At 44.1% G+C, this 20,389-nt stretch overlaps 1 protein-coding gene and 1 non-coding gene across 2 annotated transcripts; both read left to right on the top strand.

Moving 5' to 3' along the window:
* The first annotated feature begins 8,661 nt into the window (after positions 1-8,661).
* Positions 8,662-19,425, top strand: RBMX (RNA binding motif protein X-linked). Its single transcript, XM_044305831.1, has 9 exons — positions 8,662-8,783; positions 12,634-12,750; positions 12,941-13,047; positions 14,206-14,329; positions 15,773-15,892; positions 17,880-18,003; positions 18,086-18,211; positions 18,293-18,378; positions 18,819-19,425. Exons 2-9 carry the CDS (start codon positions 12,642-12,644, stop codon positions 19,124-19,126), a joined length of 1,104 nt encoding a protein of 367 aa, XP_044161766.1. The 5' UTR covers positions 8,662-8,783; positions 12,634-12,641; the 3' UTR covers positions 19,127-19,425.
* LOC122919986 lies at positions 12,793-12,867 on the top strand. Its single transcript, XR_006386864.1, has one exon. It is a non-coding gene; the product is annotated as a small nucleolar RNA SNORD61 (small nucleolar RNA).
* Positions 19,426-20,389: the final 964 nt, after the last annotated feature.

The raw sequence follows: 20,389 nt of genomic DNA, 5'->3' as shown, positions 1-20,389 counted from the left end.
CGTGTGCATGAGGCCTTATTCTGCTGGAAAACAGCTCCCGAGTGCCCATTGAAAGTAAAAGCAGCTTTCACTCCTGACTCGATTTCTAACGGCTATATCTTCTGATATAGTGGATATAATGCTGTGATTCTGGTATCGTTTGAATGGTTGGAATGCCAGCTTTCAAACTAGCTGCTACCAATCCCAAGATATGAGCAGCGGAAGCAGCCCTCCAGTCTTCAGTCTGGTTTGCTTTGGGCACTTGCAGCAGCAGAGCTGGGCACTCGGGAGCAGAATAAAAGTGCTTCTCCTGGACATGGCATACATAGCACCCACACTGAAAAGGAGCAAAAAAGGTTCAAATGAAGGGCATAATTGGTTGACAATGGGTGGTTTCCATAGATGTGGGCGGTGTGGGAACTGCAAGATGACGAACTTTGCAAGGAAAACCACAAGTGTCACCTCGACTCAAAACTCTTTCAGGTTCGACATTAAAGAATGTGTGACCTGTGATTCGACTGATGTTATTTATCTTCTGCAATGTAGTTGTCAGAAACAATATATAGGAAGGACTAAGAGGCAGAACATCTGGCAAATATTAAAAAGGGCTATTTGCTACACTCCCTCTCAAAACATTTCAAAGATGTCCATAATTGTGACCCCTCGTCCCTGTCATTTACTGCATTAGAACGAGTAAGAAAACCATGGAGAGGTGGCAATCATGTGGCCGCCATGTCCAGACAGGAATCCCGCCGTATTTTCGAGTTTGAATCCCTTATTCCCAGGGGCCTGAATGCAGAATGGGAACTTTTTGGATTCCTCTGAGGGTCGGGAGGTGAGCTGGGTGGTGATGTAGATTCAGAGTTTGGCTGTTTCCCCAGCACTCTGTTCCTGCCTCCCTGCCCAGCTCCCCTCCCTCATCTACACATAAATAGATATCTCCATCTTCTGTTTGAAACGGACATTATGCCTCTTTGAAGGGATTTTCTTCAGGTCTCTATTTGAGGAAATTTATGGTTCAATGCTTCATATATTTTATAGAAGGTGATTTTATAGTATTTGAGGAAATTTATGATTTAATGTTTCATATACCTTATAGAAGGTGGATTTTACAACAATTTAGTTTTTTTTATAAAAAAACGCATCAGAAACGCATTGAAGACGCATATGCGTTTTCCGTGCGTTTTACTTGAAAATGGTATGATAATGTCACTGGAAGTGTCATTTTGATATATTTTTGATTTTATCAGAATTGGATATGTTATGCAATTATGTAAAGCTGTTAGGTTTGAGGGATTATCCCATATACATCTTGTTGTCTGTCATTTGACACATGACTGGATATTGCAGATGCCAAATATAGAAAATCTGTGGGATTATACCACTCTGTCAGTTGTTATCCCTATACAGATACTATTATGTCCATATATTTTTTATTTTTACGTTTATATTATTAACAATATGAGTGTTGCAGGACTTGATATGGAACACAACTAGGTTCCGATACCGTGTTTTCCGGATGTTTCAATTAAAGCAGGTCCACCTGAGTTGGCCTTCTGGGAGGATACAAAAAGTCGCTCAGAGCTCACTGTCTCCACCACTGAGGAAGGGGTGTATACCCCGAAACGCGTTTGGGCAAGTCGAGACAGTGAGCCTTTTTTCCCCCAAGTACTGCGAGTGACCGTTGAGTGATTGCTTCGGTCGGGATCATCTGCATAGCCAGTCCGGTACAGAGGTGGTGAGCGCCATAGGAATACGCTACTACAACTCAAGCTGGTGAGTCACGCGAGACGTCACGTCAGACTCTACATCACGTGGGACGCTGCGTTAGCTACATTCGGCCGCTACCTCGAGTCTCCATGTGAGCGGAGTGGATACAGAGGGTAAGAGATCTCGACTGCTACTGTGTTATTATACCAGAAGAACATCTCTGCTCAGGACTTGACAAAAGTATCGCTTGATTTTGGTTGTTGCAAATTGGACAGTGTTGAGATCCTGCACCTCCTTGTGATACATTTGAAGGATACATCCTGGGAACGGCAATCAGCCTCTATCACCTGTTGTGACTGACTATTAGATGGTTAGTGTCTCATGGACTCTTGAAATAGTACGATTTATTCAGGATCCTGCCTTCATTGTGATAATATTTTTTATTATATTTTTTATTATATTTTATTGTTTGGTTTTATGTATGATGATCTGATGCGACATTAAATTTGTACTGCCAACTATTGTCTCCTGTTCCCTTATACGGAGTGCCCCTCATTTTCTTATTATACAATTTTTACCTTCCGTGCGGTCTGGGTGGACCGAGAGGTGAGCACCCTGTCCATTCAGTACATAGGGTGAGCCGCTGATCTATACATTTTTGCCATACAGACACATAGTGCACACAGGAATGCTTGGGATGTGTCTGCGATCCTCTATGGGGCAGTGGTCTTAGTTATATTGGTGAAAAACAGGTGGCAGACTCCCTTCGTGTTTCTTAGCAGCTGACTGCTGTTATATAACACTCATCATATTGTATATTGTTTATGTATTGTTTCAGCAACGTTCCGAGCCATTATTAATGTGACAGTATTTATCTTGAGAACAGGTTACATTAAAGGTGTCCTTAGGTTATAAATGTGTCCTATTGTTGACCATACATGAGAGGACAAGTGTGCTATAACGATCAGCAGTTGATATTGTTGCTATCTGGTTGCTAATTTACCACAACCCTGTTTTTGACTTTATGAACCCGACGGTGGGAAGCGCGTCGGGGTGATGTAGGGTGTAATAGGGAGCATCAGGGGTAGGTTCCAGTACAGGGGACATCCACCATCAGGGTGTTCCCCTGTGTTTTGGGGTAGTCAGGGTTTATTAGGGCAAGATCTGCCCTGTTTACCCCTCCACTTCTGATACACCTAAACTAATTGGTCACTTAGAGGTGCTGGAGTCAGGTTTTCTGGGGAAAAAAAATTCTGATAATAGGATATTAAATCTAATAGAACACGTATGGGGGGAAATTAAGAAGATATTGGAGATTAAAGGGTTTTTGAAATACACACCGATATGGAAAAATCTTTATTTAAAAGAATTAGAAACAATAAGGGACTATATAGATTGGGGAAAAAAAGGAATGATATATTTAGATCAGATCTTTGAGGAAGATAAGCTGAAGGACTTTAATACAATGGTGTTGGAATTCGGGATCCCCCATACTGATACCTATAAATATTTTCAACTCAGGAATGCACTGCGGATAGTGGTACAGGAGGATAGGTATAGGAGGGAAAAATCGGATAGGTTGGATAAGTTTACTACACTAGGGGAAGGAGGTGGAACAACCGCAAGGAGATATAGGCTTCTGATGGAAGGTAAGAAAAAAACGATTACAATGCTTGCTGTAGGAAAATGGGAGAAGGATCTAGATTCCTTCACAGAAGAAAATTGAAGAGATGCTCTTAAAAATTATGCGACAATCTCGGATAGGGGCTCACATAAAATCTCACAATTCTTTATAGTGCACAGACTACACCGATCTCCATGGATGTTGAAAAGAATGGGAGTGAAAGCAACAGATAAGTGCCCCAAATGCAGGGAGGAGAGAGCTGATTTAATACATTGCTTTTGGAGATGTCCCAAGCTCCATAGATATTGGACAGAAATAATTGAAACCGTTTTTTTGCTTTTGAAGGTTCGGTTGCCCAGGGATCCAATAATTTGTATTCTAGGGGCAACTGAACATTTGAAGCTAAATAAAAAAACACGACTGGTTCTGAATAAAGTACTATTTCAGGCCAGATTACTTATACTCAGGAAATGGATAAAAGTAGACTTACCGACGGTGGGACAGTGGAGAAAAATGATAATTTAATTAAAGAAGAACGAGTGATGAAGAGTCACAAAAAAAGGTCATTAAATCTCGACCCGGTATGGAAAAATTGGCTACTCTAGTGTTGTTTTTTTTTTTTTTTTCTTTCCTCGCGTCCCCATGTGGGGGGAGGAGGGAGGGTAAGGGAAGGAAAAAATGATGAAAAAGAATTGTAACTATTATGTCTAGTGTTAGAGTAATGTGTTTTTTCCATTTTTATGGATCTATTTTGTATGTGAAATTCAAATAAAAAATAAAAAAAAAAACAAAAAAAAAAAAAACTAATTGGTCCGTTATTTGATGTGTGGCTATGATATCTGATATATTTTTGGTTCTTCTTGTACTCTCCATATTTATGGATACTTTAAATGGTATGATATATTAAAGGTCATGTTTTAGAGTTTCATGCCTTCTGGGTTTAGGTTTTCTGTAATTAACCTGTTTGCTACCAGTGCCATATATGTATGGCGCTGGAGCATTGGGCAAACATGGCGCCCGTTTGCGCATGCAGTAAGCATCATGGCCAGCAGGTCTCCGCTGTTTTAAAAAGAAGAGACCTGTGGCTAATGACCTGGATCGGCAATAATGCCGATCGTGATCATTAAAGCTGTGATCAAGTGAGAAAAATGGAGAAAAACAATGCGGTTTTTGTCCGGCCAGCTCTCAGCATGTTTGTCGTGCTACGGCTGCATCTCCGACCTGTCCCCATTACAGTGAATAAGGGGCCGGAGCCGACTTCCGGTTAGTACGGATCCAGCAGGCTGTTCCCCTGCCGGAACAACCTACCAGACAATCCTAATGTTAATGTGAAAGAAGCCTTATATGGGGGTTTTTTTGTGCTGTTTTCATGCAGATTTTCTGCATTGTGTGCAGTTACCCTAAGGTCAGACACACACAAGCGAGTTGAATGTGAAAAACTCTCAGCATGTATCAGTGTGATGTCCTGTTCTGACCTCCGCTCCTCTGACATGATCACAAAGAATTAGGGCTCATGCACACGACAAATATGGATACCAGCCATGTGTGGTCCGCATTTTCCGGAATGGAACGTCCTGACTTGTATAGAACTGTCTTATCCTTGCCCGTAATACGGACGAGAAAAGGACACAGACACACAGACTGGACCTCACACAGACACACACTGCGGCCGCATCGCCCGCCCGTCCCCATTATAGTTAATGGGGCCGTAGTGAACTTCCGGAGGCACACATGGGCTAGCGTTAGTATGGATCTAGCAGGCTGTTGCTCAGCGCAAGTTTGAAAGTAGCCTAAGCTATAATGGTAGGTATATACTGACTTTATACTGTTAGTATACATAATGCTGTCAGTGTAATTCAGTAGATTTCAGGCCTATTATGCCTCTTTCACACGGGTGTTGCGGGAAAAGGTGCGGGTGCGTTGCGGGAACATGTGCGATTTTTCCGCGCGAGTGCAAAACATTGTAATGCGTTTTGCACGCGCGTGAGAAAAATCGGCATGTTTGGTACCCAAACCTGAACTTCTTCACAGAAGTTCGGGCTTGGGATCGGTGTTCTGTAGATTGTATTATTTTCCCTTATAACATGGTTATAAGGGAAAATAATAGGATTCTGAATACAGAATGCATAGTACAATGCATAGGGGTTAAAAATATATATATATTTTTTTTTAACAAACCTTAATCCACTTGATCACGCAGCCTTGCTTCTCTTCTGTGCTGTGTACAGGAAAAGGACCTGTGGTGATGTCACTCCGGTCATCACATGGTCCATCACATGATCCATCACTATGGTAAAAGGGTCATGTGATGGACCATGTGATGACCGGAGTGACATCACCACAGGTCCTTTTCCTGTACACAGCACAGAAGAGATGCCGGCTGCGCGAGCAAGTGGATTAAGGTGAGTTAACCCCTCCAGCGCTATTGTACTATGCATTCTGTATTCAGAATGCTATTATTTTCCCTTATAACCATGTTATAAGGGAAAATAATAAAGATCGGGTCCCCATCCCGATCGTCTCCTAGCAACCGTGCGTGAAAATCGCACCGCATCCGCACTTGCTTGCGATTTTCACGCAGCCCCATTCACTTCTATGGGGCCTGCGTTGCGTGAAAAACGCACAAAATAGAGCTTGCTGCAGCTTATAAATCAGTATAATGCTGTGCAATCCTGTCAGAGGAGGGAGGTCAGGACGGGACATCACACTGACACATGCTGTGAGTTCCTCGCATTCAACTCGCTTCTGTTTGTCTGATTCATGTAGTCCCCCAGGACCCCCTTGCTCCGAGGAGGCAGATGCAGTTGAATATAATGGTGAAGCACGGAGCCATCAGCTCCCTGTTCTACCATTTACCATACAACCAATGTCTTAGCGCAGACAGGAGTGATGCAGTTATATCATGGTGCCTGCTCTGCTTAACAACTAGACAGACAGGAGCAAAATGTATTTGGAGGTTAGGTGCAATGATATCACTTTGTTGCACCAGCCTGCTCCAAACCACTAGCCCAGGATGAATGGTGGAGCAGGGAGCTGCTCCATCATTGTATTCAATGGGGCACATTTACTAAGACAGGCTTTTTCTGCGGTCTTAGTTTTGCCCTAAGATTCCTCTAATTTATGATAAGGTGTGCGCCTCGCCATAAATTAGGCGCATCTGAGGCAGTATTTGTGCCTGGTGAAAAAACTAAGTCAGCCCCTGGCTTGTGTAGTTTTTTGCCAACATTTATGCCTGTTTCCAGATGTAAATGTCAGGCAACTTTCACACTTGCATTGTTGTTTTCCGGTATTAAGTTCCGGCAGGGGATCTCAATACCGGAAAAAAAACTTTTTAGTTTAGTCTTCATGCATTCTGAATGGAAAGAGATTATCCGTTCAGGATGCATCAGAATGTCTTCCGTGCCAGCAGCATTCCGTTTTGTGACTGGTTGTAAAAACGGGGGAAAAAAACCAGACACTGAAAACAATGTAAGTCAATTGTGACGGATCCGTTTTTTTAGGAGCTGAAATAACGAATCCGTCACCCATTGACTTTCAACCTATTTAGTGATGGATCCGTTTTGATTTCACACAACAACATCCTATTGGAACGGATGCATCCTGGTGTACAAAATCTAAACGGATCTGTTTAATTCTGGTATTGAGATCCACTGCTGGATCTCAATACCGGAATTATCCACACGTGTGAAAGTAGCCTTTGCCGAGACTGCAACTAAATATTTTATACGGCCCGTTTAAAAGGAGACATGCGACTATTTTTCCAACTGAAGTCCCTTAATAAATGACCCCCAATGTCATGGGAACATAGGCTGGGTGAGTATTTACTAGGGCAGGGATCAGCAACCTTCGGCACTCCAGCTGTTGCAAAACTACAATTCCCAGCATGCTCCATTCATTTCTGTGCGAGTTCTTAGAAGAGCAGAGCAAGTATGCATGCTGGGAGTTGTAGTTTCACAACAGCTGGAGTGCCGGAGGTTGCCTACCCCTGTACTAGGGGCACATAATGGGGTCAGTATACTGCATGTGGGAGCACTTAAAAGGGTTGTCCAGGTTCAGGACTGAACGCGGGTATAAGCTCCCCTTCACTCCTTTACCACTTACGAGTGGAGCATTTCCTTGCTCCGATGCTCCCCTTGCCCTGCGTGATGCAAGGGGAGCAAGGAAATGCTCTGATGCTCCACATAGTAAAGAAGTGAAGGGGAGCTTATATCCTACAATCCATACTTTGCGGGGGCGCATAAGGAGGCATTAGACTGTGGGAGGGGGGGGGGGGCACACTAAGGCGGCATTATCCTGTGTGGGGGGCACACTAAGGCGGCATTATCCTGTGTGGGGGGCACACTAAGGCGGCATTATCCTGTGTGGGGGGCACACTAAGGCGGCATTATCCTGTGTGGGGGGCACACTAAGGGGGCATTATCCTGTGTGGGGGGCACACTAAGGGGGCATTATGCTGTGTTGAAGAAAAACTCAAAGTATGAAGACCCTCAGAGGTAAACCTGCACCCCCTTTTTTTCCCCCATGTAAACTTGGCCAGTATTTTTTGCTGGGAAAGATGCACCCCTTCTTAGAGACTGACACCCCAACAGCATCAGACAAACCCAGACTCAGAGTGGAGAAGATCCTGGGATGTGGGAGATGGAGGACACTGAGCCACTGTCATGCAAACATTCTGCTCCTCCGTTGAGCTTGATGATGGTGCCATATACCCGGATTCCAAGTAGCTACAACCCCACAATTGCTGGTGGAGCCACCTCTGAGGCCTATCGATCAGGGGTTGGTAGGACCTCAGAGGTGGCTCTATTGATCACGGGTTGGTAGGACCTCAGAGGTGGCTCTATCGATCAGGGGTTGGTAGGACCTCAGAGGTGGCTCTATCGATCACGGGTCACATTTTACACATTTTTATTTTGGGAAAACCCTCACATCGATAACCCACAATATCACACCCAGTGATCCACCTCAGTCTAAAAGGGCCATGGTCTGTTGGATAATACATATCCACACTGTCAGATATTGACTGACACTACCTCATCTCTACTGCATCAAAAACCTGGACATATAACTATATCCTTAGGGATACAGCACGAAATTAAAACCTTCCTGCAGCCCTGATTGTATAATTACAGGGAATGAGACTCTCCAGTAATAACATGGTGTGTGGAGGATTTGCTATGTAAGCAATTGCCCAGCGTAACAAGGCCAGTAAGGCGCGACTGCATCCGCCAATCACTTGCGGTCCTCAGGCCCCTCCCCGTCGTATTCTTCCTCTAGGCAGCGCCAACCAATCGAGGCGCTGAACGCCAATCACGTGACTCTACTACGTGACCTTCTTCCATTCGACTCCCCGAACATCCGGGCACTGGAGCCTCGTTTTGCCGTGGTGACGTCATACCTATTTAAAGCGCTCACGCTCTTTTGTCCGCGCTCATTTGGTTTGCGGAGCGGCGTGAGGGAGACTATCTCGTTGGTAAGTGGCCGGCTGCGGCCTAGTGTAGCGCTGTTGGTTTTGTTTTTTTATGGGTATGCACGGAGCGTGTCTGCAGGTCTCGAGTCGGGGGAGGTGGTGGCGGCGGCAGCAGCAGCAGCCCTCGCCGGGGCAGGAGTGCGGACGTGAGCTTGCGAGCCGCCATTTTGTGAGGAAGCGTGGTGACCATTTTAGACGCCCCGCTTCGTCCTGTGAGCCCCGGGGTATCGCTAATTAGAGCGTTAGTGAGGATTTGTATTGGCCCTTGTCTCCTCTGCTGCAGGTATGCGGGGTCTTGGTTGTGGCGGCGGTGCTGACTCGTGGCGGCCATCTTTGCTCCGGCGCCATTTTCTTGTGGTGACTACGCTCCGCCTTTGGGCCTGTTCCCGCCGCCCGGGCAGCAGTAGCCGCTCTGAGTAGTGTTGCCTTGAGCTCGGCGCCGCCATTTTGCAGCTGGGTGTAGACCTATTAGACGGGAGGCTGCTATGTCCGTGGCTCCCAATGTCTAGGCTGGGGCCACATGCGTCCCTTGATGCCGTTCAGTGCGGCCCCCCAGCCATCTTGTAACAGACATCTGTCTTGTGGCTGCTCACATGTATTTCTCCCATTAGATGGGAGTCCTAGAAGTGTAACTAGACATTACTGGTATATAATGTGTTCAATATTTAAGTTAATACGCCTTTTTTAAAAAAAAATTGAATTTCGGCCCTCGTCATTGGTTTAGTCTAGCAATGTGGCCCCCAACCAGGAAATGTTGTGCACCCCCTGATGTATAGTAAATCGAGTCATGTGTCCTACCCTTAGTGTTAACCCCAACCTTTCACGTACACATGGTGAGCATGTGCCCCATAGTCACTGCACCATTTTAGGCAATGGTGTGTCCTGTGTGGTAGTAACATTCTGCCTCCTCCATAAGTCCCTGGGCAAATATGGCAGCTGCTTATCTCTGCCCTGTGGAAAGAACACGTGGGGTTTTCTTTTCTGCCATACATTTTTGGTGCTTTTGTTTTTATTGGCTTGGGGAGAGTAATCAGTGCCTTTTGGACCCCCTGGTAGTATAAGTTACATCTATGGATGGTGGTCTGCACGGTCAAGCTGATGTGCTTATTTGTAGGGCACCCCTTAAAGGGGTTGTGCACTTTTGGGTCAGACCCCCGGGCATTGCTTGCTACGGTAGAACTGTCCTGGTTTCTTGGGTCTGCAGCACTATGGTCTCGCATGTGACGGGGTCCTGTTTCTCAGTCCAGAGCAGGCACATTAGGGTGTTTCATTTTGTAATGAGTCTGTGATGTAAAAGATATACATGTCAAATTTCAAGAAGACTGGGTAATATTTAGAGGTTGCACGCTTTGATCAGGTTTGTGGAAGTAGGAAAAAAGATTTTTCAATGTTAATTACTTTTATTGGGAAAACTATAAATCACAAAATATTACAATATTAATAGGTAGTATGATAGGCAAACGTGTTATATTCAACTTTGAACAATGCAATTCCTTCTATTAGCATGGTGACAACTTTTCTTTGATGCAGTACTACTACCCTCAACAAGAATAGTTTTTGTTCCCTGACCGATTCGTTTGGTTCCTCTTTCTGTGGTATCACTGACCACCGGCGTTCACGTGGCTTCTTGGAGAATCACTGCGGTATTGTCACATCCCAAACTCAAAGAACATCTTTGTTTTATTAGGAACGAAATGGCTCAGGTCTTTTTCCTTCAAAAACCTAGGTTTTTACCCTCTAATCATTTAATTTCCTCTTTCTTTGTAGGTTTGGTTTCTAAATCTTTACTGTAAGAAAGTGAGACTAGCACATAGCTCATATATCTATCACACTAGCTAATACATGTACCTAGTCACAGGTGTCTATCCATCAAGCAAACATGGTTGATATAACAAAAATGGCTGCACAACTTTACACATTCAAACAATGGAGCTGATAAATGGGGATAATTCTACATTAAAGTGGTATTATACCTACTATAAATGGAAAAATGAAAGCTCTTGGCGCACATTTTGATGCCTGGTAGATGGGCCTGACAAGTTTGATCAAAATATGCACTAAGAGCTTTCATTTTTCCATTTATAGTAGGTATAATACCACTTTAGTTTTGAATTAAAAAGTTGTGCAGGCATTTTTTTTATCAAACATGTTTCTAAATTTTTAGTCATATTTTCCTTAACAGCCTGAGTAATACGTTAGTCCAAAAAAGCCAATGCTACGCTTGTTTGGCAGGGTCTCTTAGCAACTGTGAGAGCCCTTTTTTGAGGTCTGCATCTGGGTAAGTGCTCAGAAGCTGTAGCATATCCAAATCATTCTTTGGAGGCCAGACTCACAATTGCCTTGTGCAAAAAATGAACATGAGGCTGTCAAAATGCGCGACCCGTTTCATTCCTTTCTATTCTCATTGAGGAATATTTATTTAACTGCTTAGTGAAGGACAATTTTATGTGCATATATTGCCTTTGCCGTCCACCTTGCTTGATGCAGAGCCCCTGGGAAAAACTGAAGTTGTTTCTAGACCAACCTAGGTACAGGAGCGAGAGTAGTAATACGTGATCAATGTGTGCAACCCCTAAATATTATCCAATCTTGAAATTTGGCATATCTTTTGCATCACTGAGACTTGGGGCATAAGCAAAGTCATATGAAAATCACATTGGAAAAATGAAACTCCCTAAGGCACATACACTGACACTTGATTGTCTATGGGACTGCTGGGCACTTCACTGTCTTACAGTCCCCTAGAGAATGGAGCAGCGGGGCACATGTTTGATCTGCTTCATTAGGAGGAGCAGGTTGGGGCCTCTAGGTCTGATTGCGGCAGTTGTCGTCCATCTTGTGGCAAGGGGGGAGGGGGAATAAAATGTGCACAACCTAGTCTAACATATAGGACTTAACATTCAAACATTGAACTAATGTATGTAAAAGGTTTAAAGGGATTATATGAGAATTGATACTGATGACCTATCATGATGGTTCCTCAATTTCCCATCGGCTGGTGTCTGAGTCCTGACACCCCCACCTTGTGCTGAGACCTCCAGGTGCAGGTTGGCTGTTATAGGGAGGTCACGGTGGTGCTCAGGGTCAATTTCCTGCTGCATAAAACAGTGTCTGATAACTGCCCCTGCGGGCGCTGTGCCGTCACTGGCATCGGCCTCCTGCATTACTTACTAGCGCATGGAGGGCTGGACGCGGCTGCAAGTGCAGTTTTTTACATTAAACTTTTTACATACTTTTATAAACAAGCTGCATGTTTAATGGAGGCTCTACAACCCGTGGACACATTTCTAACATAAACTGCCATGCACATTGGATAACCCCTTTTAAGGATTTTCATCTCTCCTCTGGAACCCTTCTGTGTGCAGAACAGGTGACCCCCCCCCCCCCCCCCCCCCCCGTTATGGGAACAGCTGGGCATGTGCTTACTCAGCTGTCTCCTATACAATGATTGAGCGGTGTCCATGTGTGGATCCAGCATATGGGCCGCAAAATTCCTTAATTTGCAATTCCACTTTAGTTTTTCCAGCTTCAACCTCCATTTTGGCTAGGGCCAGTGGTGTACATAAGTTGTAGGTGCTCATTTGCTCCCCCACGTTTACATTAGTGACCTCCCCTAAGTGGCACAATACTACTGAGAAATGCAGAATTGCACATGACCCCATGTGAAGAGGTTTACATTCCCAGGACTAGACACTCAAGAAAATGGTAAATCTTGGTATAGGATTGATCTGGGTTCAAAAGTATTGATTGGGTATTGAAAGTTCCATACCCGGTGTATCTCCAAGTGTGATGACATCTATTTATCATGTTTTATGGAAATCGGTTAAGCTTATGGTCTTGTATCATATTTTAGATTGGAAAATGTTTGAGGCGGATCGCCCCGGTAAACTCTTCATCGGTGGTTTGAACACCGAGACCACAGAGAAGGCATTGGAAACCATATTTGGGAAATATGGGCGCATTGTTGAAGGTAAGTGCTGGTCTCAAGAGCCACATCCAAGAAAATGAGAAAGCTGTGATGAATTTTTGGCATTGATCAAAGTATTGAGCTGATAAAGCCTCTTGTCCTCTAAGAAGTTCTGAGCGTCTCTGTATCTAAGATGTATAAATGATTTTGTTTTTTTTTTGAAAACCATACTAAATGGAGCTTTCTCTGCCAGTTCTTCTGATGAAAGATCGTGAAACAAACAAGTCCAGAGGTTTTGCCTTTGTCACATTTGAGAGCCCTGCAGATGCCAAGGATGCAGCAAGGGAATTGAACGGAAAGGTATGATGACTATTAGTACTGAAAACCCAATAATCTGGCACACTGTATTCTCCACTATCCTGTGGCTAGAGGGTAATGTACCTGCAGTCTGACAATGACAACACTGACTGGATAGACTGTGCAGGGACGCCCAACTGGTTAAAACCCCTCTATACCTTTCATAACTTCTAGTAGAAATGATAAAGGAACGGCACAACATAGAGCTATAAGAATAGATGCTCCAGAATTGTTACACATGGATCTATTAAAACAGGTGTCAGAATCTGCACAAGCCAATGCAATGGGCTGATTGGTGGGCTAACCTTGGATCAAGCTTCCAAATTGTTAAATTAGAAATGACGACAGATCTGTTCATACTAATCATCTTGTACCCTCAACAAAAGTTCTCTGTTCCTGAAAGCTTCCCCTGCCAGTTGACTGACAGGCCTGGGTGTCTCGCTTGACTGAAGCCTTCTACCTGTGCTCTACATGTTGCTGTATGAATCTGTTTAACCTAACAGACTACTGGATAAATTCCTTCTGTGTGCCTGATATGGAGGGGTTATCTCTAGAGGTGATCCTTTAGTCCGCTGTAATCAGCTGATCGGTGTTGGTTCTGATCCCAGCACCCCTAGCTAGCAGATGATTTTACCTGAGGCAGCCTGTCAGATGAAGATATCCATGACCTGCTGACACACCCTTTAAGTAAGGCTTCGTTCACACCAGCGTTCAGCCTTTCCGTTCTCCTGCTCCGTTATAGGAGAACGGAAAGGCTGAACGCTGGTGTGAACAAAGCCTTATGTGGTCTTTACGCTCTATGCAATGACCCTTTTTCTTGTATTGTTCCAACCCCCCCTTAAAGGAGTTGATATGCGGCATTTAAAAATGAATGCCTTCCCTCTGTTCAGCACTGGTCTGCTGGCTGACTGGGACCTGAAGAATTGCTGTTGCTTAGACTTCTCTAAGCCATAGAAGCAACACATGCTAGTTGAAAAAAAACGACACTGGCAAATGCAAGTGTCTGCAATTCATATTTCCCAAATTTTCAGCTGGCACCTAGAGTTGGTGTTAATGTAGATGCACCACGACCTCAAATGTCCTTAGTGTGGTTTATTGTCTTGCGGTTTGTTCGGTACTTGGAAGTGAAAGTCAGCATTTGCACCAATTTCTAATTTTCAGGCTTTGGATGGAAAGCCAATCAAAGTTGAACAAGCCATTAAGCCTTCTTTTGGAGCAGACAGTAGGAGAGGACCACCTCCACCTAAACGAGGACCACCCAGAGGTCTTAGAGGATCAAGAGGAGGTAAAACTAACAATACACTAAAGGACCTGTCGCCTCAATGCAGTGCAATCTGAAAGCAGCATGTTACAGAGCAGAAGCTCAGCGGATTGTAGTTTTGTGGGAAAAGATTCAGTAAGACTTGTCACTTAATTTAAACCTTTCTATGCTCGCAGCAGCTCTTGATTACAGCTGTCAGTGACAAGACAATTTAGACTAGCACATCCCAAAGTGATAGGTGCTAGTCAAAATTTTCTGTATAGTATGTTTGGAGGGTAGCACCCTCCTCTAGATTGAGCACATACTACCAATCTGCAGAAGCCACATTGATGCCAGTAGATGGACGTGTCAAAAATGTGCACAAAGAGCTTCCATTTTTCATGTATAGTACCACTTTAGTCCAGAATAATCCCAAATCCCTAGTTCTATTGTCTGCATGTGTAATGGTGTGCTGCAATGTGTATACTGAGCTAAAAAAACAATGCATTAAATCACTGATAATGCTTCCCCCTTGTACAACTGAGGTTATAAACAGCATTCCACACTTGTATATTTCATCCTAATTCTGTTGACTGCATTAGTAATATGCAATACCGGACACAAAGTGGCTACATTATGTAGTGCTCTAATCCTAGACATTGCTACAAGAACTTCTGAGTGAAGCATTGGCCTGAGCTACCTGACCTGTTCATGTTAAATGGGTTGTTCAGCCTTGGAAATAACCCCTTGGATCATAGCCTCTGCCCTTTAAAGGGGTGTTCTTTGATCTTTTTACTAATAGGTGGGGGTCTGACAAAGTACCCCTGCCAGTCCTCTTTTTGAAAAGGCAGTGGTGGTCGCAGTAGCGCTGCAGCCTTTCTGCTTATTCCCTGGCCAAGTGGTATCACATGGCCTAGGAGTAGCTTGGCCCCATTTGAGTGAAAGAGGCTGAGCTGCAATAGTAAGCAGTCGCTATACAATGTACGGTGCTGTGCTTGGTGAGTTGAGGGCAGCGGTGCTCACAGGAACACTGCTGTCGCCTTAAAACAGCTGACTGGTGGGGATCCCAGGTGTTGGACCCCCCCCCCCACTGATCAGATACTAAGGATCTATCCTGGATAGATAATCTGTATACAAAATCCCAGGAAACCAATTGAGAGAAACCCATAATTCCACTAAGGTTTTGGGGGTTTTGACATCATGGTCTTTACTGTGCAGAAAACCCTTTTAACAAACTACCACTTGCTTACCAGCAGTCCTGCTGCTCCATACTTGGCCACTTCTGGTCCCTGTAGGATCAGGAAGCGGCTTAGACCTATGATTGCTGCAGCCAGTCACACAAGTGGCATAGGTTAGGACCCCGGGGTTGATGACTCCAAGGCTGGAGAACGGACACCTTTTAAGCTGAGTGAGTTGTATTCTTTATGGGGCATGCTTCAAAATGGCTAGGTTGCTTGCAGAGATAATGAGAATTTCTATTTTGTGTAGGTGGTTCATCGCGGGGACAGATGTCACTAAAAAGAGGGCCACCACCCAGAAGTGGAGGTCCACCTCCAAAGAGGTCTGCACCATCTGGCCCTATTCGCAGCAGTGGCATGGGTGGAAGAGGTAATTCTATTTTTCTTTGCTCTATATTGGTATTGCATTACTATAGAGTAGGGTTGTTGCAGGTATCGAAATTTCGATACCCAATCGATACTTTTGTCCCGGTATCGATACGATACCAGGATTTCAGTTTTTTTTGATACTGGGCTGCGCTTCTGCGCAGCCTAGTATCTCTGAACATGAGCTGCTATCGGCGCGCTCATGTTCTCTCAGCAGCACAGGGAGAAGGAAGCTGTCTCCTCCCCCCCCCCCCCCCTGTGCTGCTGCAGCTGCCACCAATGAGAAGAGGGGTGGAGGAGGTGCAGGCGCACTGCGCCACCAATGATAGGACTATTCCCACACAGAGCGGCGCCCAGCGATGTCTCAGCACTCACCATTAGTCCTGGGCCCCGCTCTGTTTGCCCACAGTGCCCCATTACTGTCTCCTCTCCTGCTCCACATGCTGCTGATTACTATTGGAGCGATGGGAGGAGACATCAGCTTAACTAGTGGGTGTTTCTTCTCCCTGTGCTGCGATTGGACAGTGCTACAGCCAGGGAGAAGGAACGCCCACTAGTGAAGCTGATGTCTCCGCCCATCGCTCCGATAGTAATCAGCAGCATGTGGAGCAGGAGAGGAGACAGTAATGGGGCACTGTGGGCAAACAGAGCGGCGCCCAGGACTAATGGTGAGTGCTGAGACATCGCTGGGCGCCGCTCTGTGTAGCCTAATAGTGAGAGTCTGGAGTCCCATATAAAGTAGTCAGTCTTTAACACATACAGAATCTCATTGCAGACACCCTGCCCCTGACAGGGAGCTGCGATCAGCGGCAGTTAACCCCTCAGGTGCAGCACCTAAGGGGTAAACTGCCGCTGATCTGCCAGTACCTGCCTCCTGTATAAAGGGGTAATTATCATTGGTGGTGCAGTGTGCCCCCCCTCAACCCCCCCATCTCATTAAAATCATTGGTGGCACAGTGCGCCAGCCCCTCTCAAACCCTCCCCCCCCAGTATTAAAATTGGTGGCAGTGGCCAGAGGGGGACCTTTCCCCTCCCCCTCATTGGTGGTGCAGTGGCAGCTTCTGATCAGAGCCCCAGCTGTGTAAGCCTGGGGCTCCGACCAGTTACCATGGCAGCAAGGATGCTACAGAAGCCCTGGTTGCCATGGTAACATCCCTGATGCTGTGTGCACAGAGCAGCAGGGACAGTGTGAAGTCCTATTCACCCTGATAGAGCTCTATCAGGCTGAATAGGACAAGGGATGAAAGATCCCAGGTTCTAGCCCCTAAGGGGGGGGGGGGAAATAGTGATTAAATAAAGTGTGGAAAAAAAAAAAACCCACCAAAATATAAAGTATAAATCACCCCCTTTTCCTAATTTCACATATGTAATGTTTATTTATATATTTTATATCACCATGTCAGAAAAGTCCAAACTATTAAAATATATATATAAAAAAAAAATCTAGATGGTGAATGCCAGAACAGAAAAAAATTAAACTGCGCGATTCGCCATTTTAAAAAATGCGGAATGCACGTGGCTTTTTTGGTTAATTTTTTTTCGCGTGGTATCGAGTATCGCAGTACTTTTTCATGGTATCGAAACCGAATAAAAAATTTGGTGATGCAACAACTCTACTATACAACTTCTGAAATTTGTTAAACTATTCTAAAATGCCATATCTTTGTCATACATTATATTTCCCCTTTTAATTGCAAAATGTCCACTAAAAGTTCAGGTGTCTATAGCAGTCTGGAATCCCTGTAGGCATTCCACTGTACTGTAGACATGGAAGCCACAGTGAGTGCTGTAAGCACAGACGTATTGCTCTCGCCTGTGCCATCTTGCTAAAGCCTGGCATCACACACTTGGTGCATGGATTCTTAATCTATGGACACCTGAACTAAGAAATTTGTATTAGATTAGTTCATAAACTTTTCCAAATGGTTAGGTGCACTTTTATAGGAATGTTCACCTTTTCTTACTTTACGGAGTATTTGTTCTGTCTGCAGCTCCCCTATCACGTGAAAGGGATGGATATGGAGGACCCCCTCGCAGAGAACCTATGCCATCTCGAAGAGATGTGTACTTGTCACCAAGAGATGATGGCTATGGTGGAAAAGACAGATACGACAGGTAGTTTTTTTTCAAGTTTTTGATTACTTGTGCTGGTAATTGATTATATCTTGCATATCAGCTGATGAATCTTGCTGTTCAGTTACTCTGGCAGGGATTATGGCAGTTCCAGGGACTCAAGAGATTATGCACCACCTCCAAGAGATTATGCCTACCGGGACTATGGCCACTCAAGTTCTCGTGATGACTATGGCTCCAGAGGCTATGGGTATGTCTTTGTATGTATGAATATTCATACTTCTGTTCTCAACTGTTAGACACTGTAAAAATCATTTTTTATTTTATCTAGTGATCGTGATGGATATGGCAGCCGTGATAGAGACTATTCGGATCATCCTAGTGGTGGTTCATACAGGGACTCGTATGAGCCTTACGGTAAGGTTTTATTTTGCAAATTGCTCTGTTTTTCAGGCTACATATTTTCCCCATGCTGAAGATAAAACTAAAAACAAAGAAATACTAGTCTATTTCGGGGCAGACAAATTATACACTCCCATACATGGAATGCTAACCCCTACAGCAAGATTAAAAAAAAGTGAAGCAAATACAAATCCATGGATATCATGTGGCAGAATCTGCAATCTAAGCTGCTGCTCTGGAGATCTGTACCCAAACAAGATGATTTTAAGTGTGCCTTTACTTTATTCAACCTTGTAGGTTATAGAATTCTAATTCAATCCTGTTCAATAGAATTTTCTGAACAAGACAGTCAGTACCAAAACTACTAAAATACAAGCAAACATAAATAAGCTGCAAATTGCAATGTGATATGTAACTTATAGTATTGCCCTGTTGCCTGACCATTGACCCTGCAGGTAACTCACGTAGTGCCCCACCTGCAAGAGGGCCCCCTCCATCATATGGTGGAAGCAGTCGCTATGATGATTACAGCAGCAGCCGGGATGGATATGGAGGCAGAGACAGTTACTCAAGCAGCAGAAATGATATCTACTCAAGTGGACGTGACAGAGTTGGCAGACAGGATCGTGGCATGCCACCGTCAATTGATAGAGGCTATCCACCTCCACGTGATTCATACAGCAGCTCAAGTCGGGGTGTGCCCCGTGGTGGTGGCAGAGGCGGAAGCAGATCTGATAGAGGAGGTGGCAGAAGCAGATACTAAAGTGCAAGACCTAAAACATGGACCAAAGACACTTTCATAAACGACAGTGGCATGTGCTCTGCCTTTACCACCAGCGGACTTCTTAAAAGAGTTCGCTTTTGTTTTTAATTTATCTTTACTTTTTTTTTACCTGTAATTTTTTATTTTTCCTCCTCCCATGAATCTAGTGTTCATTTCAGAACGTTGAAATGCTTAAACTTCACATTTTGTTAACCTTTCTCTGAAATGTACAATGTGTAGTGTAAGTTGTGTATTAGTGTTGTAACCTTTTCAAAAAGTAAAGTTTCAGTGAAACGCCACTTCTCAGCCACATCTTATTTCATAATGGTTCCCCCATACGTGAGCACACACAAGTTGCAATGGAAACTACAAAATAAGAAATTATGCACCTTGTCTATATAATTGCAAATGAGTGTGCCGCTGACACAACAAACCTGAATCTCCAAAAGTATGTCAAATGGGTATATAAAGGATCTTAAAATGTAAGCACCCTAAACCCGGATAATGCATACCCAGCTTGCCAACAATTGTCAAACCAAATGGACTCCTTTCACACCCACTCCAATGAGTTTGACACATGGTTCGCAAATAGTCCATTCCAAAGAAGCTTCCAAACATATGTACTTTTACTGTTTGAATGTGTTTGCAAATCTGTAGTGTCACTTTTAAAGGATTGACTCTAAAGGCTAATGAAGAACCAAATGATGTCTCTCCTCAAAGAACATGAGCCTAAAACAAGTGAATCTTTCAAGTGTAAACCACCATATTCCCGAGAAACTGCTGAGGGTAAGCAAAGACAACAAATTATTGTTTTCAGTCTAAGTCAAACATGCGCTGCATATGTCTCATGGTTCTGAGTTCTTTACATTATGGAAAGTAAACCTGGAAAGGCACTGCTGGATAACTAAATACAAACCATATTATGCTTGGATTAAAATAACTCAGTTTGGAAATGGATCCCAACTTTTCAGTAGGTGAGGTTTCACTTAAGCTAATGATTAGAAGTGAAATGCTCTGGCTTTGACTCTAGCCCTGGAAGTTCAAACAAAAGCACACTTATAGACTTATTTGAAAAATAAAAAGTAAACCAAAAAGCAGCTTATTGCCACATGTAAATGTTTTGACACCAACTCTGACATTTCCAACTTGAATGTACTGGAGATCTACAAAAAAAACTAATCATGCAGTGCACAATGGAAACTACGTTTTTTTAAGTCATCCCAATGTTCCTTTCCAATCAAACGGCTCCTGGATGTCACTGAC

This window comes from Bufo gargarizans, chromosome 9 (assembly GCF_014858855.1).
Source record: "Bufo gargarizans isolate SCDJY-AF-19 chromosome 9, ASM1485885v1, whole genome shotgun sequence".
Classification (NCBI taxonomy): Eukaryota; Metazoa; Chordata; class Amphibia; order Anura; family Bufonidae; genus Bufo; species Bufo gargarizans.
The sequence above is the reverse complement of the archived record's forward strand: the minus strand, read 5'-3'. Positions and strand labels throughout refer to the sequence as shown.

Coding starts and splice junctions, on each gene's coding strand:
- RBMX (XM_044305831.1), top strand. CDS start 12,642: ATGTTTGAGGCGGATCGCCCCGGTAAACTCTTCATCGGTGGTTTGAAC. Junction 12,751..12,940: donor ATATGGGCGCATTGTTGAAG/GTAAGTGCTGGT, acceptor TTTCTCTGCCAG/TTCTTCTGATGAAAGATCGT. Junction 13,048..14,205: donor CAAGGGAATTGAACGGAAAG/GTATGATGACTA, acceptor TCTAATTTTCAG/GCTTTGGATGGAAAGCCAAT.